At 42.0% G+C, this 23077-nt stretch overlaps 2 protein-coding genes and 1 pseudogene across 8 annotated transcripts in view; 1 reads left to right on the forward strand and 2 right to left on the reverse strand.

Annotated features, from left to right (window-relative positions):
* The window catches only part of LOC147030884 (uncharacterized), a 227547-nt gene that overhangs the window by 9610 nt on the left and 194860 nt on the right, over positions 1-23077 (forward strand). For 5 of the 7 annotated variants that reach the window (XM_085875426.1, XM_085875424.1, XM_085875423.1 and 2 more), the window contains exons 2-3: positions 16202-16396; positions 21726-21808. In XM_085875426.1, the coding sequence (XP_085731552.1) occupies positions 16202-16396; positions 21726-21808 (278 nt within the window). Of the gene's footprint in view, positions 1-16201; positions 16397-21725; positions 21809-22651; positions 22852-23077 lie in introns of those variants that run through there. The other 2 variants (XM_085875428.1, XM_085875429.1) reach the window with 2 other exon arrangements.
* On the reverse strand, positions 7425-9112 carry LOC147030885 (uncharacterized; annotated as a pseudogene).
* LOC147030886 (uncharacterized) overlaps positions 21856-23077 on the reverse strand; it is a gene marked incomplete at its 5' end in the record, with an annotated part of 5978 nt that continues 4756 nt past the window's right edge. Inside the window, 1 exon segment of the mRNA XM_085872051.1 lies at positions 21856-21886. Within this exon segment, the coding sequence (XP_085728177.1) occupies positions 21856-21886 (31 nt within the window).

Genomic DNA, 23077 nt, shown 5'->3' on the forward strand with positions numbered 1-23077 from the left:
AGAATGGAGAGAAAAACGCTGCAACAGTTGGATTTTTTGGGCAAGGAATGAAGGAAAGGTCGAATTGAGAGCAATCTGTTTAAATAGTAGAAGAGTTGTGAATTATGATGCAGTGAAGAGAACCACATGTGTGAAAGAGGAAGATGAAGCATTATAAGAGATCGTTTTTATTATTATTATTATTAATATTATTATTATTATTATTATTTGAGAGTTTTTATCATATTAGGTCATGGAAGTGTTGTCGAAAAAATCGTGAGGTGAATGGTGAATTTGGATCGGTAAACGTAGAGGGTGTAAACAGATCACGTGGTTACAGGAGAAGCACGTGGTTATGGGAGGTGTATTGTCAAAAGTGAAATTATTTATTTTAAATAAGGATTGCGTAACATTCGGAAAAGGGAAGTTTGAAGTGAAATCGTGTAGGTGTGTGGTGAATTTGGACGGTGAACGCAGTGTGAAGCTGCTGGGTCGATGAAAAGCACCATGAAGAGCCAAAGAGAGAGAAAGACACGTGGTTACAGGAAGTGTAGAGATCGAAAGGATACAAGGAAGATTATTATTTTTTGATGTATTTTTGAAGAACAGGTAAGATTTGGGAATGGAAGGTTGGAGATCGGAAGAAATCGTGAAGGTAATGGGGAGAAAGGGTCAGCTCAGTAGAATAAAGATGATGTGCCGGCAGGAGGAGGAAGAAGAGGATAAAGAAGAAGAAGAATCGTGACTTGTGAGTGCGCAAGGAGAAAGGTAATTTTTTTTTGGGGGGGGGGTGTTAAGACAAGAAATAGAGTGTTTAGTTGGGAGGGGTGGGGACGTTGGTAAAGTGGGGAAGACAAATTGAAGGTGCTGGGGAGAAAATACAAATAAACACAATCGTACACTGAGGGGGGTGATGGGTAGGCCTCAAGCACTCAGTAAGACAAGGTCGACGAAAACTCACAAAATAGCACGATTTTTGAAACAAAACTGAAAACTTGGAACACACAGTTACATGCAGGTAAGAAAATAAACAGTTAAAACGGGACAGATAATGACCGGAAACTTAACTTTGAGATCGACAGCAGAGAGCCCCAAAGGAGAGTTGCCAACGCTCAAACCCCCATTCACCCCCCTCCATTCACCCCCCATTCACACTTCATTCACCCCCCATTCACCCTTCATTCACACTTCATTCACCCCCCCATTCACACTTCATTCACCCCCCCATTTACCCTACATTCACCCCCCATTCACCCTTCATTCACCCTTCATTCACCCTTCTCCAAACCCCCATTCACACTTCTCCCCACATTCACCCAGCTCACCCTCCTCAAAGTTGCCCCCCTCTCATTCACAAAGCTGCCTCCTTCCCCTACCATCTGACCTCCATCTCATCACTCCACCTCCTCAAATCCTCAACTGCCTTATGGCTCCTCTCTTCCCCCCCTCTCCCCCAGCACCACAGAGCCTTTTCTCCTCCTCCTCTGGCCCCCTCCCCTAGCTATTCTGCAATCCCCCTCCCTTTCAACAACTCTCCTTTCCTTCCCCCCCCTCCTTACTTGTCCTTCCCTCCCCTCCCCTCCCATCCCCTGCACCCAAAGCCACTTCCCCTCTCACTTCATTAACAGTGTGTACCTCAAATATCCGGGACCTTCGCTCGAACCTTTCTGATCTTTCCATACAGGCTGCCACTGACAAACCAGACATAATCTGCCCAACAGAATCTTTCCTCCCTCAAGACGTCTCTGACTCCAAAGTATCTCTCCCTGGTTACTCCCTCCTCCGGTATGACAGACCTGAGCCTCGTCCTGGTGGAGGAGTTCATCACATTTATTTCTCTTCATCAAAGTCTCTATTCCTCACTCTCCATGCACTGCCCTCATCACCCCACACCCCAGGAATACCTCTGGCTACGGCTTCCCCTCCACTGCAACCTCATGTTTATATGTGTACTGTACCATACACCTAACAGTGATGACTCCATTTACACCTCACTATCCGAAAACATGGACCATCTTCTATCTTTTCATCCAAACTCTCTCTTCCTCTTATGTGGTGACTTCAATTGTCATCATGCCAGTTGGCTCAGTGTGGGTACTTCTCTCACCTGTCTTGGCACTTTTGCAAAAGAATTCTGCGACTCATTGGGACTGACTCAATTGGTCAATTTCCCGACCCGGATCTCAACCAATGGTAGTCGATCTCTTCTGGATCTGATTTTGACAAATTTCCCTGAAAATATCTCCTGCTTTTCCTCCGATCCAATCGGTTCTTCTGACCACGTCCTTGTCAAATTGGACATCTCTCTGGCTGTGATCAGAGAACCACCCCAGTGCCATCGAGTCTGGCATTTCACTCAAGCTGACTGGCAGGGTCTCCAAGCAGCCATCAAACTTCGAGACTGGTCTCCCATCGCTACTTTCTCCAACTCATCCTGGGAATTCTTTCAAAGAAACTTGCTCTCCCTCATGCACAGATTTATCCCCTCTTGTCTTCAGTTGTCCTACCCGTCCACCTCCCCATGGTTCAATGAAACTTGTGGCGAGGCAGTTGTCCTGAAACAACTTGCCTTTGCCTCATGGAAAGCAAACTCAACTGAGGGTCCCCCTCACCTTCCATAAAGCTCGGAACCTTCCATAACTCTCAGAACAAGTGTGTATCCACCCTCACAAGAGCCAGAAAACAACATCTTTCTAATCTCAAGTTTCAACTCTCAAACCCCTCTCCCTCCTCAAAATCCTGGTGTTGTCTAATCAAATATGTTTCTGGTGTATGTTCCCCCTCCTAGTCCTGGCGCTGGGGGGGGGGGTGGGGGGGGAGTTCGTGTCCATCACTCTTTTATGGCGTTACCTTGGATTTTCTTGTTCTATATACTAAGACCTTCAAGAAAAGTTTGGGTAACACTTCCAGACCAAGTACGTTTTCTCTACAGCCCCGGCCAAACATTTACGGTTTCACCCGTAGTTATCCAAATTGACAATATCGGAGTTCCTGGGAAAATGTCATAATCCCGCACACGGAAATGGTTTATTTTGCTCTGGTTTGATTTTTGTAGTGCATTTAACTAATATCTCTTGCGATTTGTTACACTAAATGCACAAAATATCCAGAAATTGCCATATTTTAGATAATTGTTTATGACATCACTTCCGGTTTCAACCATACCATATTATATCGGGGTACTATTACCAGATATTGCTTCAAATGCCACCAATAAATATTATAACAACCTTGTAAGGTTGTTTGCAATCACTTTCTGAAGGAATTTAGGAATACAAACATGAGGATTCATCTATAACTGTCAGTTTCCTGTGAATAGTAGCTTTAAACATGCTACATTACCCCCCTAATGTTTGTGGATTAAGCTGGTTGACGATATTCATCTCTCAATAAATTACAATGACTGGTTTAGCTCTGATCTGATTGTAGGCGTATATGCAACAGCTTGCTGGTATTATACATTGAGAAAAACATTAAGATGTTTATAACTGACACAATTTATTCAAAACGTTCATGAATGTCACTTCCAATATGAAATATACTCGAAATTGCAGGAGTTACCATCATTATTTAAATATACCAAGAAATCTGCAGTTGTAGAATCATACAATATTCTAAAACAGTTGTTTAAACCAAGCAAAGTGCTACATCTATATTAATATTTCGGCATGCCCCTTTCTTTGTTCCACCATCAGATTTTTGTTTCTGCATGAAATGAAACAAGATTTGGCACAAATACTAATGATATTGTTGTGGTTACCAGATTCGCAAACCACCATTCAGGTCCCTTAGGTGAGGTATCTCGGTAAGTGCATGTGTAGTTAGGCCCAAACCCGTTGTCTAGTGGGAATACATGTCATTTATGCGAGCTGCGACTCTTCAGGATAGCCGTTTTTCTTTTACTATCTTTATTTTGGACCAATCGCCATCACCACAACCACAACATCAACCACCAACCACAACACCGCTTCACCACAACCGCCACGACCTTTACCGTCACAACTCGCCACCATCGCATCACCGTCATCTCGCGCCACTCATGGGCACCGATGCTGGACTCGTGTAGGGCGCACGTTGAACAGCGTGTACAAAATCACGGATTTTCTGCTTCAAAAACGGATCAAAAACGACACACGCCCACTTTTTGCCGTCCAATCGGTGAGCGAGGGGCGATTTGGCCCCGCCTCCAGAACGATCGATATATGCAAATTTGTGGATCAAAAAGCCTTCACGCCCACTTTTTCTCGGGCCAATGGGGAGCGAGGTGAAAGGTCAAAGGGAGGGGGTCAAAGGCGAAGTTAGGGGGGATAAAAGGACGGTGTTCGTCAGTCAGAGAGAGTCAGTCAGAGTCGGTCGGAGAGTCAAGAAGAGGAGAGTCGGAAGCAGAGGGTCAAGACTTCGCGGGCGGTGGAGCTGCTCGTCGTGTGCGTTGGAGTCGGAACGGAGGGGACGGAGCTGTGGAAAGGCGGCGACACCAGACAAGGGGGTGCTCGCGTCGTGCAGGAAGCTGCACCCGAGGGAGACCGACAGCGCGACCTGGCCGAGGTGGAGACGCTCGTCGCACATAATAAAGATCCTCTATACCCCGAGCATCAGCAACCCCCTCCTGTTTCCCCCCGCGCTGAGATAGTGCGACCAAGGGGGCCCCGTTCCCACCCCCAGCCAGGCACTGTCCACGAGGCCCGCGGGTTGCGGGGCCATCGCCGCTCCGCGTCTCATCACCAGACGGGTAGGCCCGACCCGGTCTCGGCCTCAGGCCTGCCCCATTCTTGGGGGATTTCTTTTCCTTGGTTTTGGGTATGTGTTGTCGGCGCCGTCTGTGAAGTAGAATTGTATAAGTGTTGCCGTGTGCTCGGTAGTCGGTATTAGCTCTGCACTGTGTTTTCACTTTTATGTTTGCTTTTTGTGTAAATGGAAGTGTGTTTTCTTTTTTGTGTGCATTTGGTGGAATTGTATTTGTGTGCTTTCCGTTCGTCGCGAATAAATGTGCTTTATTGTTGAACTGTTTCCCGCTTCGCTTCGTCATTTCTTTCTTTGAATCCCCATCTTGCTTCACGTAAAGGGTTGGTGGTGGGCTGAATACGCCCGATAATTAATCGAACCGTCGAGGTCGACGATAACACCGCTCGGTTATTCTGATAGTACGGAACGGGTCGCTTAAGTGGCCCGTGTCCGAAGTCGACCTGCGGCGAGGTGCGATCGCCCGGTCTACCCTCCGCGTGGGTACTTAGGTAGTTCGAATTTGGCGAGCAACCCTATCCCACGCGGGGGCTGATTGGCTCGATCGCGGTGAGACCGAAAGGTCCACCCGTGACTGGTTCCCGGCGTTAGTCCGAGAGGGTCACGACTGGATTGTCCGTCCGGTGGGCGACGTGCCGCGATTCGAGTTACGTGGCCGTTCGCACGCCGGCGGGCGCGAATCCGCAACAATATTATTGTCTTCCTAAAGAGGCCCCTCAAAATTCGTTTTGATGCATTTTCATAAACTCCAACAGATTCCATTCAAATTCGGTACGATTATGGCTCTTGGTCAAACTTAGGTCATTGGCTATAAATTTTTTCCATAACACTTCCGACATTCGAAAAAATCGATAAATCGAAATCCTTTATGGGATTTTCCATTCAAATCCACTCAGGTTTAAGGCCTACGGGGGACGCAAATTTCCACTTTGCCCCGGGCGCTGTTTACCTCCGCTACGCTAAGCTGTTAGGGTTAGGGTTAGGGTTTGGGTTAGTGTTAGGGATAGGGTTAGGGTTAGCTACCCTAACACTAACCCTAGCCCTAACAGCTAACCCTAACCCTAACCCTAACCCTAACCGCTAACCCTAACCGCTAACGCTAACCCTAACCCTAACCGCTAAACCCTAACCGCTAAACCCTAACCGCTAACCCTAACCGCTAACCGCTAACAGCTATTCAGGAAATTTGTAAGAAAGCCCAAACAACGCTGGGCATTACCACTAGTATATCATATATTGAACACTGATACTTAAATGTAAGACAATGTAATAACAAGAATTACTATCATATGGGATCATAGTTCAAACAAGAGAGCAACAAAGGATGAAACTTAAATATCCCGTGAAATGGGCAGTTGTAGAATCATACAATATTCTACAAAAACTGTTTAAGACAAGCAAAGTACTACATATACATATATTGAACTCTGATGATTAGATGGAAGTCAATGTAATGACAAAACTTGGTATCATATGCGAGCATAGTTCTCACAAGAGAGCAAGAAAGGAAGACATTTCTATCATCGCCTAATCAGAACTACAAATTACTATTTGATAAACAGGTAATAACCATAATTTACCGAATAATTCCATTTCAAACAAAATGGGGAATTTCAATTTTCAGCAATTTCAACAAATGAATTTTACTGAGTGATAACGAATAGTACCCAGTAGTTACTAAAATTGTATTGCCAGAAATGGCAGACTAATTTCTTCATATAAATGGGAATTATAATTCTCGACAATCTCAAGCAGTGCTTTTATGCTGAAAATTAGCCTATCTTAACAAACAGTGGGATTTTTGCAGGCATTGGGTGAGGTTTTCTTACAGCGACAGAACTTCCCACACTTAACCACAGACATCCGGCATGAACATGTTGATTTGGCGCACTTTTGTCAAGTACAGGAGACAAACCAACAGAAATCGAGATTTTTCCAAGAACTTACAGGCATGAGATGACCCTGATCATACACATATCCATAATCTTCAGGCTTCAGAGACTCTGTTTCATGATTCAGATGGTTCTCCAGGGCGTGCATGATGGTATAAGCGGCATAAAACCCACGCTGAATGTGAGGATGCAGGCCCTGGCTCGTCGGTAGTAGGTTGTACAGAGAGCTGTTTTTGCTGCAGTGAAAGATCTCTGCTCTGAAGGTGACGAAATCGTCAGCGTCGCTTCCTCTTCTCAGCACTTTCACCAGATATTGTTCAGCATTGCGAGCTATGGCAGCCAATAGGAATGGGGATGTGGCGAAATGCTTGAGGAATCTCTCGGGATCCACCTTTAGTGCAGCCTTCTTGGTACCAACTTTGCTGGTGATGTCGCATCCTGTAAGGCTGTAAAGAGCTGGCAGGACTTCACATAACTGTTGACCCAGGTTCTGGAAAAGTGTATGAAATGGCACATATCGAGTTGTATCCCCCAGACCAGCTCGAACCCATAACTCCTTCAGGTTGTGTTGCAGAAACACTAGCATGTGATGTAACAGAGGAACAACGATGTCGGTGTCATTGGAGACCACAACACACACACACGCTGTATCCGGAGTCCAGAGCATCAAGAATACGGATAGGGATGCGAAGATCAGCTTCCTCAAATGTTGACTGGAGATGATCTAAAACAGTCTCTGTGCCCTTCATGAACCTTGATGCAATGCCAGTCCTCGTCTCCTTTCGTCACTTGGCCGACCACAGTGGCGTAATGTCAAACAACCCGAGATGCATTTTCACGAAGATTAGAATAGATCAGCTTTTCTAGTTGAATCTTGTTGCCATTTTAAGGCCACAAGGTTGCCATCTCTTTTGGCAGAAGTGTCCCTGGCTCGACGCAGCTGAGCTCGATTGGTGCAGTGTCAGTATGCCTTATTCTCTCACTGTCCTGAACTGAGCCCTCTTCAGAGTACATATCGAAAACGTAGTCACATCGCCCAAACTCATGCTATATATCTGTAAATGTTGAAAAGGCCGTAATTAATTCTTGGAAAGTTGTCAGTCTGTTTAATCGAACATTGCGAACATTAGCCATAACGTCTATAATGAGTTTGAGTTTCTCTGATGCTTGTATCCGTATTCGTCAGGTTTTAGGGAAGTCTCCAATTCTTTGAGAAGTTGGCTTTTATCAGGCTTGGTCATCAGTCCCTCCTCGTCAAAAAGGAGTGGGGAGGGTACAACATGGTAAAGTAGTAAAGTTTCTGTAGTGAGTCCACAGTCACGGGCGATCTCGATGTTTTTGTCAGCTATGTTGAGCTACTTGATTGTCTTTTTGATAGTCTTCTGTGGCTTACTACGGATCGTTTTCATGGATTTGAGATTAGAACGATGGATTACTGCACTCGGTCTGGTAGTTTTGTCGATAAATTGCTCTTGCCTAAACATGATATATTTCGCCTTTCCCTTTGAGATGCAGTTCATCATGTCCTCGCGAATATCATCTGTCATAATCTCTCTGGTGACAAAATTGTGAAGAAGGGCTGTATTGGTCGATGACAGGGGAGAGCCTTTCTCTTCAATACATTGTATCATGGCCTGGACGTGAGATTCGTTGTGAGTTGTGATGGTCTGTGAGGACTCTTGGTGATTTGAGGACTCGTGAGTGTTCTCGCTCATACCGGCGTACTCACGGTGGAGATTTTTGACTGCCATCATCTCATGATAAATGAGGTCCCATTGCGCCACATACTCCTTTTGCTTTGCACGTCCGATAACCCCGTCACTGCACTTCGATGATAAGTTGATGCTCTGCTCCAGCTTCTGATCTCCACCAACTGCTGTGAAGCGGCCAGGTTTGTCCTTGATTGAGAACTTCCCTTTCAAGAAGTTCTCAAAGACTGATGGCGCAGTTTGAGGAAGCAGTCGCATATCTTCCAAGTAGACCGAGGACCAGCGTAGGTAAATGAATGAATCAAAGGCAGCAAACAGGTAGAGAGACCGCTGCACAGCGTCAAGATGGAGCTCCCATTACCCCTCACGATCAGCTCTCAAGAGATCTCGCACCACACCCATCATGTCTAGGAATTGAGCCCAGTATCGGAAGTTTTCATTGCTGGATGATCGGCTTTGGATAAATAGATCAAGGTCATTGGATTGATTGGTAGCAGTGGCCGCAAACTCTGTCATATATTTCTGAGCATCGCTGATATTCTTCTTAGTGACACTTGACTTTAGCTTTGCGAGGATAATAAGCTCTGATGCATACGGTAAGATGCCCTTCTCTGCGAAGAATTCTTTATAGAGAAGACGTTGGAATGATTCAGCCAGTAATTGGATGCCTTGAAGGGAACGGCTGTAGTGACCTCCATTGAGAACAGAGTTCTTAATGACAGTGGAACCGAAGACACCTGCCTCCAGCAAAACGTTGCTAGCTCCACTTATTGGACCGAAACCATGACTCATCTGAAAATAAACTGTTGTAGATAAATTCCTCGCGTTTACATCTAAATTGTTTGTGTATAAAACATTTGCAAGGTTGTTTTGATTCTCATTGGGTCCATTTGAAACGATAGTTAGGTAATAGCACTGTCTGGAAACTGAGGTGTTTCAACCCGAATGTGATTCCATTGAAAAATTGGCTAAAATATTGCAATTTCTTGTTTATTGTAATGAATTTAGAGTAACAAATCGCAATAGAAATTAGTTAATTGCACTCTAAAAATCAAACCAGAGCAAAATAAACCATTTGTGTGTGCCGGATAATGATATTTTCCCAGGAACTCCGATATCGTCAATTTCGAAAACTACGGGCGTAACCGTAAATGTTTGGCCGGGGCTGTAGAGAAAACGTACTTGGTCTGGAAGTGTTACCCAGACTTTTTTTGAAGGCCTTAGTATATAGAACAAGAAAATCCAAGGTAATGCCGTAGAAGAGTAATGGACACGAACTCCTCCCCAGAGCCAAGACTATCCATCCCTCCCTTACTTCAAATGGCCGCACTGCTGATACCACACGTGAAAAGGCTGAATGCCTAAACTCGGTGTTTTCAGCTAAATCTTGTGTCCAAAACCCATCACTTTCTCAACCCACCTTACCCAGTGGCACCCAACTGTCCCTGGACTCTGTGTCCTTTTCTCCTGACAAGGTGGAGAGCTTGCTGTCAAACCTCGACTCAGATTCTGCAACCGGTCCAGACGGCATCAGCCCACGTGTCCTAAAAACCTGCTCTTCTGCTCTTGCTCACCCTCTCTCTGTTCTATTCATCCTCTCATTCGCTCAAGGTCATCTGCCATCTGCTTGAAAATCAGCAAATATTACCGTCCTGCATAAAAAAGGTGCAAAAACAAATCCCTGCAACGACAGTAACCATTTGTTCAGTAACTATTTGTGCTGAAAAGTGTGTTTCGGTTTCTTACCATTTGCAGTTTCAGGCACAGGAAACTTGTCAGTGCATTGTGGTATCCAGCAATCTATCAATGCTCCCATTTGATACCTATCACTTAACTGATGATGACAAAATCAACCACCATCTTTTTTTCACACATTGAATGTGTTGCGGAAGAGTGAGAATATCTGTACAAGGTCCTGCACTTGATGTATTTTTTTCTGGGGACAGAGACTGAGGCAGTTTTGATGATGATGCTGGCGCTGAAGAAAACACGTGTTGTTAGCTGACCTACATGTATGCTTTTCATTGGTTGCATTTTGTCAACTGTGTGGTGCATGTGCATGTAAGGGTTTCATTGGGTGGAAGGTACCATAAGCAATTTTTGCTTACATACAGTACATTCAAATTTGTTGAAAATTTTTTTTTTAATGGTGTATATGGCAAAGGAGGGGGCTCAAGCACCCTGAGCCTTCTCCCCCTCCCCCCCTTCCCTACCTGGTTGTGCCAATGGAGGAAGGTGTAGCATTTTTAAATCCAATTAAATGTCTTTAAAGGAAGAAGGAAGGAACATTCATTCATGGAAGATTCAGTTTGAAGATATTGAGAAAAGTAAGAGATAAAGAATGAAAGTACAGGCAATACAGGCAGAAGGAATTACAAACAGATTGAAATTCGTAATTTGGTGTGAAACATAAAGTTTTTTTTGTTTTTGTGAAGTGAGGAGTGGAAATCGGATAAAGATGAGGAAGCAGAAATAACAATACTTGTGGAAAAAGAAAGCAGAACAAAGAAAACACTGTCATTGCCTGATTTATGATGGTGGAGGCCCCAGGGCATACATGGCTGGTGGAGGCCCTTTCTGCCACCAATGATGAATTAAATCAGTGGTTTTCAATCTTCATCACTGATGGCACCCAAAACTCTTATATCTTATTCTGTGGCACTCCTATTCAATTTTCTATTTGTATAGTTGCCTAAAGAACCTTGCAGGCTCCAGATGATAAATTATTGGATAAAATACATAATTTCAGGAGTGTTTTTATGGCCTTTTATTACCACCAATTAATTACAGACAACTGAAGATTAGCAAAGTGTGCAATTAGCCTGTCAAAAATGATATTGTATGACTGCTACAACTTCCAAGCTACATTTGATTTAATTTGAGTAATGGAACGATATGTAACGAAACGAGAAGCATTGCTTTATATGTTACTGGTATGAGATTCCACCAACACAGAAAGTAAAAATCCCTTGAACAAGTGTATGTGGACTATATTAACAAATAAAAACAATTTCCAACTAGACTTGTCAAATCTTCACCAAAATCTAATCATTTCGTTCTGAAAAAAAGAAATATTATCTCAACATTATCCTAACAACAACAATATGATCGCTTTGGAGAAAAAAGCTGTTCGAGGCATGAGGCCTAAACGTACTGTGGCCTTCTCAAGACCCATGACCGCTATCAGCTGCAACCTTTCAATACATATTTGATAATCCTTGTTTTACACTGAAGGGAAAACTGAAATGGAAGGCATAATGATTGTAAACACTGGATAACACTTCTGCAGATGGCTTGGGCCGACATGGCTTGGCTAAATCCTGGATGAGCCCTTGGATGGTGGAGGCCTCTGGGCACGTCTTGTGTGATGGAGGCCCCACAGCACATGCCCTGGTTGCCCTTGGGTAAATCTGCCCCTGCACACTGTCAAAAGATACAGAATTTGCACAATGGCTATCAGAGGAGTAGGCCTTGGGAAACACGAAAAGGAATTCGACAATACAGAAAAACTAGGTATGGTTTAACATGGAAAATTGGACGAAAACACAAATAGCAACACAGGGACGAAAATATAACAAAAGAACACAACTAATGCATTCCGGGAAACTTAGCTTTGATGAAATGGAAAGAGCAACTGTCAATCAAACCAATATGTGCAGCAGACACCGAATTGGAAGCCTGGTTTTTAAACAAAATTTGGGTTTGGGGAAGAAAAAGGTGATGCAGGGTAAAAGGCAATGCATGGCAGTGGAGTAGCGGGGTGATAGAAGGATGAAACGAGCAAGGGAATGCATGAGCAAGACGAGGAAAGAAAAGAGGGAGGGAAACGGTGAGCTGCAAGTACAAGGAATACATTGTTCTTTAGGAGTGAAGGGAGGGGGGATTTAATGCACATATGAAAGACCACAGGTATAGGAATAAAGGATGACACAAGATGATGGTATACAGCCAAGTTGTAGCCCAAGAGTAAAAACTGACTCATGAAGAAAGTTCCACATCCCTATTTCATATTATCCAAGAGTAAAAAAAACAAATAAAGACCAATTACTGCATCGTAGCCCCAAGAAGAAAGCCAGACATAACAACGCACGCACGCACACACACACACACACACACACACACACACACACACACACACACACACACACACACACACACACACACACACACACACACACACACACACACACACACACACACACACACACACACACACACACACACACACACACACACACACACACATTTACAGCTCTGGAAAAAATTAAGAGCAAACTGCAAAATTATCAGTTTTTCTGGTTTTACTATTTATAGGTATGTGTTTGAGTAAAATGAACATTTTTGTTTTATTCTATAAACTACTGACAACATTTCTCCCAAATTCCGAATAAAAATATTGTCATTTAGAGCATTTATTTGCAGAAAATGACAACTGTTCAAAATAACAACAAAGATTCAGTGTTTTCAGATCTCAAATAATACAAACTAAACAAGTTCATATTCATTTTTAAACAACACAATACTAATGTTTTAACTAAGGATGAGTTCAGAAATCAATATTTTGTGGAATAACCCTGATTTTTCAATCACAGCTTTCATGCGTCTTGGCATGCTCTCCACCAGTCTGTCACATTGCTGTTGTTTGACTTTATGCCACTCCTGGCGCAAAAATTCAAGCAGCTCGGCTTTGTTTGATGGTTTGTGGCCATCCATCTTCCTCTTGATCACATTCCAGAGGTTTTCAATGGGGTTGAGGTCTGGAGATTGGACTGGCCATGACAGGGTCTTGATCTGATGGTCCTCCATCCACACCTTGATTGACCTGGCTGTGTGGCATGGAGCATTGTCCTGCTGGAAAAACCAATCCTCAGAGTTGGGGAACATTGCCAGAGCAGAAGGAAGCAAGTGTTCTTCCAGGACAACCTTGTGCGTGGCTTGATTCATGAGTCCTTCACAAAGACAAATATGCCCGATTCCAGCCTTGCTGAAGCACCCCCAGATCATCACCGATCCTCCACCAAATTTCACAGTGGGTGTGAGACACTGAGGCTTGTAGGCCTCTCCAGGTCTCCGTCTAACCATTAGACGACCACGTGTTGGGCAAAGCTGAAAATTGGACTCATCAGAGAAGATGACCTTACTCCAGTCCTCTACGGTCCAATCCTTATGTTCTTTTGCAAACCTCAGCGTGGCTCTTCTTTGCTTCTCATTGATGAAGGGCTTTTTTCTAGCTTTGCACGACTTCAGCCTTGCCACTTGAAGCCTGTTTCGAACCGTCCTCACCGTGCACTTCACCCCAGCTGCCGTTTGCCATTCTTTTTGTAGGTCACTTGATGTCATCCTACGGTTGGTGGGTGACATTCGAATGAGTTGGCGGTCATCCCGGTCATTGGAAAGTCGTTTTTGCCGTCTGCCAGTCTCTAGCTTTGTTGTCCCCAATGTCTGCTGCTTGACCTTGTTCTTATGAACCGCCGTCTTTGAAATTTTAAGGATGGAAGCGACGTGACGATCACTGTATCCCTCTGCCAGTAAAGCCAGAATTGAACCCTTCTTTTCCTCACTCAAAACGTTTCTTTTCAACTCTTTTGGCATAGTCAATAGTTATTTTTTTTGATTCCAATTAGTTTTGAGGTACTACTAGCACTGTTTTTGCCATACAGCTGGTCCTATTGCAAGAGGATAGTGATGACCACAGCAGTGGTTTTTATACTTTTCCTTGTTAAATAAGATTCGGTTAAGGTGATCACCGAATCAGTACCTCACTAAGGAGAATGAGGTGTGCCTGTGTTGGAATTCAACAGACACTGGAATGGAATGGCTGCCATACATGTGGAGATGCTGATTTAAAATTTTTTTGGAGTGGTCTCTTATTTTTTTTCCAGAGCTATATATATATATATATATATATATATATATATATATATATATATATATATATATACATATATACATATATATACATATATATATATATAAATATATATATATATATATATATATATATATATATATATATACATATATACATATATATACATATATACATATATATATATACCGGGCGTAGTGGCGTGCGCCTGTAATCCGGCGACTCGGAGGCTTGGGTTGGAGGATCGCTTGAGGACGGGAGCTCTGCACTGGGCAGGGTGTAGAGCAGCCCGGAATCATGGCGAAACCCAAATCCTGATCCCTGTGTCGTAAGAGGCGACCAGGGTTGCGTCAGGAAGGGCATCCGGCGTAAAACCTGTGCCAAATCAGTATGCGTATCATAACGGATGATCCGCTGTGGCGACCCCTAACGGGAGCAGCCGAAAGATGAACAACATACATATATATATATATATATATATATATATATATATATATATATATATATATATATATATATATATATATATATATATATATATATATATATATATATATATATATATATAAATATATATATATATATAAATATATATATATATATATAAATATATATATATATATATATAAATATATATAAATATATATATATATATATATATATATATATATATATATATATATATATATATATATATATATATATATATATACACACACAAACACGGATGTATTATGTACTGGTAAGGACTTACAAAAGCTGTTTTATTTGAAGTTATAACCTTAACTTATAAACAATTTACTGATTTCCCAACTGCCCGGATCATCAGCTGGGTACCGTTTTTCATCGAGGTTTCGATCGTTTCAGCCCAGAACATCTCCAAACGGTGGATCCACAACCCCGGTCACAGGTCCACATCAGTGGACTCAGCATCAATGGACCTACAACCTCAAAGTTGTGTCCAAACAGTCAGTCAACACAGCATTGCAATATCCTTATTCAAACTTATTTAAGTATTACTTTTATTGAAAGTATGACTACATATGAAGAACTTTAATCATACACCACTTTATATGATAATATATGAAGCGATAAACACTTTACCTTGTGGACATGTCCATTACACAGCACCTCCATCTAACCATCGACTCAAACTGTCATTGAAATATTCAAACTGTCATTAACGACCAATTTTAACATGTTGCACTGCGTATCTTAGCAACCAACAATAAATTATGTCAATGCTTCTTTATAACGTATTTTCTAAAAAATATTTATTTGTTGTATTTTTCATTTCAATACCTCCATTACTTAATACCACCTATAAATATATCCATATACGTATATATGTTTAATCAAAAATATTAATTGAAGAATTGACCTCACTAAAATAATTAATTCGTGTATGCTAATATGATATTGGGTCAAAGGTCTCTTCTTGTAAACATTGCCTCTTTTACATCCACATTTTTGCAAATGAGAAGGCTGGCCTAATATGCTCTCCAAAGGACAGCCTACTCTACCCCTGTACCACTGCACAAAGGGGGAGGTTTTTAAGTAAAGTTTATCTTCATCAGTTGTTGAACTCAGAACAGGGGAGGGAAGATGAAGAGACTGTTGTGACGTAACCGATAAGCATTCCCACCAAACCTTCTATCAGCTCAAGCAAATATTCTTGTACATAACTATCACCACATTTTAACCTTGCCTAACGTTTATTCCAAAACATCCCACCAGTTGTGGAGAATATGATTCTGAACTCTGACCTAATTGAACCCTTCTTTGTGGTATCCTGTGGTTCTGCCATGAGATTCCAACTCACACTTCGCCAATGTGCACATTTGAAAGATTAAACTGTGGAAGCATTGAAAGTGAAGAATAATTTGAATGGATTTCAATAATATGACAAAGTCCAATTATAGCACCTTATTTTCATATTTCTTAACATGTATACAGGGAATCGGTGTTAATTCTTATTCCTCTTTCTTTTTTGTTTTTTTTTCTCCTTTCAGCACAAAAATGCAGAAATCCTCCATCATGGATTGAGCATGGTGAACTCACTTTCTGGAAGAAAGTGTTTGATGAGGGTGAAACTGCACAATATGAATGCGACAAGGAATATAAACTAATTGGTCAAAGAGTTTGTGTTGAAGATGCCTGGTTGGATCGAAATACCCTGGGGAAAGACAAGATCTGGTGCAAACAATGTAACACTTCCTTCTGAATTTCAATGCTTGTGTCTGTACCCTCCATAATCTCCTTCCCTCAAAGTTCGTCTTGTTTCGACTTTAAGTGGGAAGCCTATTGCTCTGTTGTATTCTAGGCACATTTGTGAAGACGATTCTGAGAAAACCATTAAAGCCAGCTCTACGAAACTTTAACTGCTTATGGATACCAATTTAAACTTGTGCTTGAAAATTTTGTTTTGAACTTGGACCTTATTTGGCCAACATATTGCATTTAATGAAAAACTTTTTTTTTAATCTCCAAAAGCGCTGAACAGATTGATACAAATCTTTCAACAAATGATCCACTTCCCATCGGAATGTACATATATATATATATATATATATATATATATATATATATATATATATATATATATATATATATATATGTATATGTATATATATATATATATGTATATGTATATATATATGTATATGTATATATATATATATATGTATATGTATATATATATATATATGTATATATATATGTATATGTATATATATATATGTATATGTATATATATATATGTATATGTATATATATATATATATATACATATATATATATATACATATATATATATACATATATATATATACATATATATATATATACATATATATATATATATTGGAAAAGATGTCATCAGTCATGTGGTTTGGCAGCCATATTGGATTGAAAAAAAAACAACTTAAAAAACCTTTTCCAAAATGGTTTAACAGATCAATGCAATGTTTTACAAACATGATCGACAATACATTTGTACTATCCATTCTGTTTGAGGCAGGGAATTGCTCTCAGCACACTCATGTTTATCATGGTGATGGAGATGGTAAGCAGGAAGGTAAGTAAGCTTGAGGGATAGGATGGAGAGGATGCTGTCTGTGGACAATCTGGCTGATGTGGTGGAGAGTGTACAGGAGATGCAGGAAGTACTGGGGGACTGTAAGGAGGAATTTGGGAAGCAAGGCCTGAAGATGAGTATGGAGAAGACTGAAGTGATGTGGGTCGGGTAGCCGAGAAAATACATGAATATTAGGTTCGAGGAGAAGGAGATCAGGCAGTGAAATAGGTTTGTGTATCTGCGAGGAATATAGTGACCAGGGATAAGTCTGAGGCAGTGGTGAAGAGGATTGAGGTGGGTGTGAATGCCTGAAGGGAGTAATATCAGACTGAAAGATATCAAGGAAATGAAAAGGGAAGGTTCTGATGTCATGAAATGCTGGCCTACCTTAACCATCTGGAGAGGATGGGACTGACAGAGAGACAACAACAGAGGCTGCAGGTTTGCAAGAACAACTGGGTCAGGAGGATTGTGGGAATAAAGAGGGTGGATAGAAGGAGGATGGATGAACTGAGAGAGGATATTGGTGAAATTCTGGCTGAGATGGGCTGGAGAATTGGTGCGGATGGTGGAAGAGAGAATGGCAGAGTGGATGGGTTGAGGGAGCAAGGTAGGAGGAAAAGAGATAGACTGCAGTTGAGATGGGAGGATTGTGTGAGGAGGGATAGTGGAGGGAGTTGGCTGAGGACAGAGGGAGGTGGAGGAGTATCATGGTTAAGGCAGGGTAGACGCTTGGTTCCATCAGACCTCACCCCTTATAAAGAGAAGAGGAGGAGAAGATTTGCCAATGATGACAATCAGTCATGCCATTTTGACAGCCATATTGGGTTGAAAAAGAAACTTTCAAAGTCTTCAACTCAGAAACTGCTTAACCAATCGATACAAAACTTTACAGAAGTGAACAACTACCCATGTAGAAAGTTATTTGACAACGATGTCACCAGTCATGCCCTTTAGCAGCCATATGTATATATGTATGTATATATATATATATATATATATATATATATATATATATATATATATATATATACATGTATATTGGGGACATGTTGGGGAAGGGAATAAAGAGGATGAGGAGGTGATGGGGAGGTACGGTCTCAACAAGAGAAATGTGGAAGGGCAAATGGTGTTTGCCTTCCACATTCCACATAGAGTTTGCAAAAAGAATGGAAATGGCAGTGGTAAACACATATTTCAAGAAGAAGGAGGAACACAGGGTGACATACAAGAGTGGAGGAAAGTGCACACAGGTGGATTACATCTTAAGTAGGAGATGCAACCTGAAAGAGATTAGTGACTGTAAGGTTGTGGCAGGGGAGAGTGTCGCTCGACAGCATCGATTGGTGGTCTGTAGGATGACTTTAGAGGTGAGGTTGAGGAAGAGAGTGAGGGCTGAACCAAGGACCAGATGGTGGAAGCTGAAGGAGGAAGACTGTTGCGTGAAATTTAGGGAGGAGGTGAGACAGGCGTTGGATGGTGGTAAAGATGGGTGGGATGATTGGGCAACGACAGCAGAAGTTGTGAGGGAGATAGCTAGGAAGGTACTTGGTGTGACATCTGGACAGAGGAAGGAAGATAAGGAGACTTGGTGGTGGAATGAGGAAGTACAGGAAAGTATAAGGAAGAAGGGGTTGGCGAAAAAGAAGTGGGATAGTCAGAGAGATGAAGAAAGTCGGCAGGAGTACAAGGAGTGGCGTCGAAAAGCAAAAAGAGAGGTGGCAAAGGCCAAGGAAAAGGCATATGACGAGCTGTATGAGAAGTTGGATACAAAAGAAGGGGAAAAGGATTTATACCGATTGGCAAGACAGAGGGACCGAGCTGGGAAGGATGTGCTGCAGGTTAGGGTGATAAAGGACGCAAATGGGAATGTGCTGACGAGCGAGGAGAGTGTGTTGAGAAGGTGGATGGAGTACTTTGAGGAGCTGATGAATGAAGAAAATGAGAGAGACAGAGACAGAGACAGAGACAGAGACAGAGACAGAGACAGAGACAGAGACAGAGACAGAAAAAAAAAAGGTTGGAAGAGGTGGAGATAGTGAATCTGGAAGTGGGGTGGATCAGTTAGGATGAAGTGAGGACTGCTATGAAGAAGATGAAAAGTGGAAAGGCGGTTGGCCCAGATGGTATACCAGTGGAGGCATGGAAGTGCTTAGGAGAGATGGCAGTGGGGTTGTTAACCAGATTGTTTAATAAAGTCTTGGAAAGTGAGAGGATGCCGGAGGAGTGGAGATTAAGTGTACTGGTTCCGATTTTCAAGAATAAGGGTGATGTGCAGAGCTGTGGAAATTACAGAGGGATAAAGTTGTTAAGCCACACCATGAAGTTGTGGGAAAGAGTAGTGGAAGCTCGGTTGAGAGGAGAGGTGACGATCTGTGAGCAGCAATATGGGTTTATGCCAGGAAAGAGCACCACTGATGCGATGTTTGCTTTGAGAATGTTGATGGAGAAGTATAGGGAAGGCCAGAAAGAGTTACATTGTGTGTTTGTGGATTTAGAGAAAGCTTATGATAGGGTGCCAAGAGAGGAGTTGTGGTATTGTATGAGGAAGTCGGGAGTGTTGGAGAAGTATGTGAGGATCGTGCAGGATATGTATGAGGACAGTGTTAAAGCGGTGAGGTGTGCGGTAGGAATGACGGACCGGTTTAAGGTTAAAGTGGGATTGCACCAAGGATCGACTCTGAGCCCTTTCCTGTTTGCAATGGTGATGGACAGGTTGACGGACGAGATCAGACTGGAGTCTCCATGGACTATGATGTTCGCGGATGACATCATGATCTGTAGGGAGAGTAGGGAGCAGGCTGAATCGAGCCTTGAGAGGTGGAGGTACGCACTGGAGAGAAGGGGAATGTTAGTCAGCAGGAGTAAGACGGAGTACATGTGCGTAAATGAGAGGGAGGGTGGTGGTATGGTGCAGTTGCAAGGAGTTAAGGTGGGGAAGGTGGATTTGGTTTAAATACTTGGGATCAACTGTCCAAAGTAACGGAGAGTGTGGGAGAGAAGTGAAAAAGAGAGTGCAGGCAGGATGGAGTGGGTGGAGAAGAGTTGCAGGAGTGATTTGTGACAGAAGGGTAGCTGCAAGAGTGAAGGGGAAAGTATACAAGACGGTAGTGAGACCAGCTATGTTGTACGGTTTGGAGGCGGTGGCGCTAACAAAAAGACAGGAAGCAGAGCTGGAGGTGGCAGAGTTAAAGATGCTGCGATTCTCGTTGGGAGTGACGAGGATGGATAGGATAAGAAATGAGTATATTAGAGGGACAGCGCAGGTAGGACGGTTCGGAGACAAAGTGAGAGAGGCGAGATTGAGATGGTTTGGACATGTGCACAGGAGGGAAACGGAGTATATCGGGAGAAGGATGTTGAAGATGGAGCCGCCAGGCAGGAGGAGAAGAGGAAGGCCAAAGAAGAGGTTCATGGATGCGGTGAGGGCGGACATGCGGGTGGTTGGAGTGTCAATGGAAGATGTGGAGGATAGAGCGAAATGGAGACGGTTGGTCCGCTGTGGCGACCCCTAACGGGAGCAAGCCGAAAGAGGAAGAAGATATATATATATATATATATATATATATATATATATATATATATATATATATATATATATATATTTTATATATATATTTTTTTAATCTATAAAAACCTTCTTCCCCGAAACTGCCAAACTTATGAATACAAAACTTTTCAGATGTGTTTGACTACCCATGGGGAAACAATTTTGACAATGGTAACATCATCAGTCATGTAGTTTTACAGTCATAATGGAATGAAGGAAAAAACTTTTAAAAATAATCATGTCAGTACATCATGAGCAGAGAAATAATAGTGACACATTCTACTTTGGAGGTAAAAGTACCATGTAATTTCAAAGTTGTTTCAAGCTCAAGCTAGATTAGCAGTTTGAGTCATCAACTCAGACTCGAGTCTCACTTGAGTCACCAAATTTACATGCAACTTCAGTTCATAATGACTTGTTCACAATGTTCAGAAAATAATTGTTGAACAAACATTGAGTTAAAACAGGGTTGAAAATAAATGGGAAATGATTTCAGTTATGGACATGTGTGGTTCGGTCGACTAACGTATGACATATGCAGTACCTTGTACGTGGACTTGTTTGAGACTTGGCGAAAGTGACTTGTTGACAACTCTGGCACAAGCTACAGCATACTTGTTAAAAGTACTCTATATCCATAGCTTAGCTATTTTGCCAGCAGCTATTAGATTTAGTTAACCAAGGGGCCATTTAATTTTCATGTATGTATGCAAAGAGTGGGGGCTTACACCAAAATCTAACAGTCATCCAGTGTTTTTATTTTTTTTCCCTTTGAAACTGTTTTTTTTATTTGAAAAAAAAAAAAAAAGACATGAAAGAAGAACACGGTCATAGTCATTTAATGATATTACATTTTTTATGTTTCATTACTTGATTTAAGATAATTTGCTACCAATACCCTTTCTTCCAGTGAGTTGTCAAGTAACTTACAATGACCTGAACAACCGAAGCCTTGATGTTCCAGACACATTCAGGAACCACTGGAGAGAGGAGGTAAGCTTGTTGAATGACACATTAAGAAATACAATGATTGGGGTCATCTACACTTTATATTTATCTGGGATTTCAGCACTGGAAGAAACATGACAGTCAGAAATACACAAAAGCTCTAAATCACTTTGTGAAGGATGCCCAATGTTCTGCAGTTTGTTCAGAAGCTAAGCATTTGCAGTTAGTCAAATTCTCAAGTGTGTAAATCATGCTACTGTGGCTGAAGGTATCCCATATTACTGGGTGTGTACACACACACACACACACACACACACACACACACACACACACACACACACACACACACACACACACACACACACACACACACACACACACACACACACACACACACACACACACACACACACACACACACACACACACACACACACACTATATATATATATATACCGTAAAATTCGGACTATTAGCCGCAAATTTTTCCCTCAACTTCGACCTCTGCGGCTAAAATAATGATGCTGCTTGTTTATTGATTTTTCCGATGTTGCGGGTTTTCCCGATGACGTGTTCAGGCCAAATCAAGTTGTTGTCGTCAGTCTCCAGTCTATGTTTAGATTCACATTAGGTTTCAAAACTGGTTTTGACTCTTCGTGAATTCAAAACTCACTGTAAAAGTCCTCTTTCTGCAGAAAGTCACTTAATTTTCCTGACTCATCGCAGAGAGGTTATTCTTCTTACGTGGATCGACGTCGTTATTTATCTATATGGTGTTTATATTTACGTTTATTACGTTGCATTGTTAACCGAAACTTGGAAAACGAAGAATGAGCGAGATAAACCACAGCTGAGCTAGAAAAAGTTCAATCCACACCCCAAGTGCTTATGGGGGATGAGATGATCGCAGCGGCTGTTTGTGTTTCCCTGCTTTCTTCAGTGATGAGTTTGCGACCTCAGAATATATTTAGAGAGATATTGATTTGGTAAGAGTACGGTGTGAAGAAACAAGAGGTCCACATGAGGTATTCAACACTCACGGAGGGGCGAACTTTCTCGCTGCAAAAGGTCAACAAAGGCTTTCAGAGGTAGGAAATGCCGAACTCGCCCTTTTGGTGCCGATGACGGTGTTGCTCCTGTTCAGATGAGACTCAAAGCAAGATCGATCACTTTTTGTGGTAAATTTTCTCACGTTTTGCGCTCGTTTTTTTGTGTAACATTTGCGCCTTCAGTGTGTTTAAATTCCAGATTTTTTATTTATTTAGGGGATGCGGCTAATATAACGATGCGCTCAATGGGCCGAATTTTACGGTA

Source organism: Eptatretus burgeri, chromosome 3, assembly GCF_056783735.1.
Source record: "Eptatretus burgeri isolate ZD-2024b chromosome 3, Ebu_testis_v1, whole genome shotgun sequence".
Lineage (NCBI taxonomy): Eukaryota > Metazoa > Chordata > Myxini > Myxiniformes > Myxinidae > Eptatretus > Eptatretus burgeri.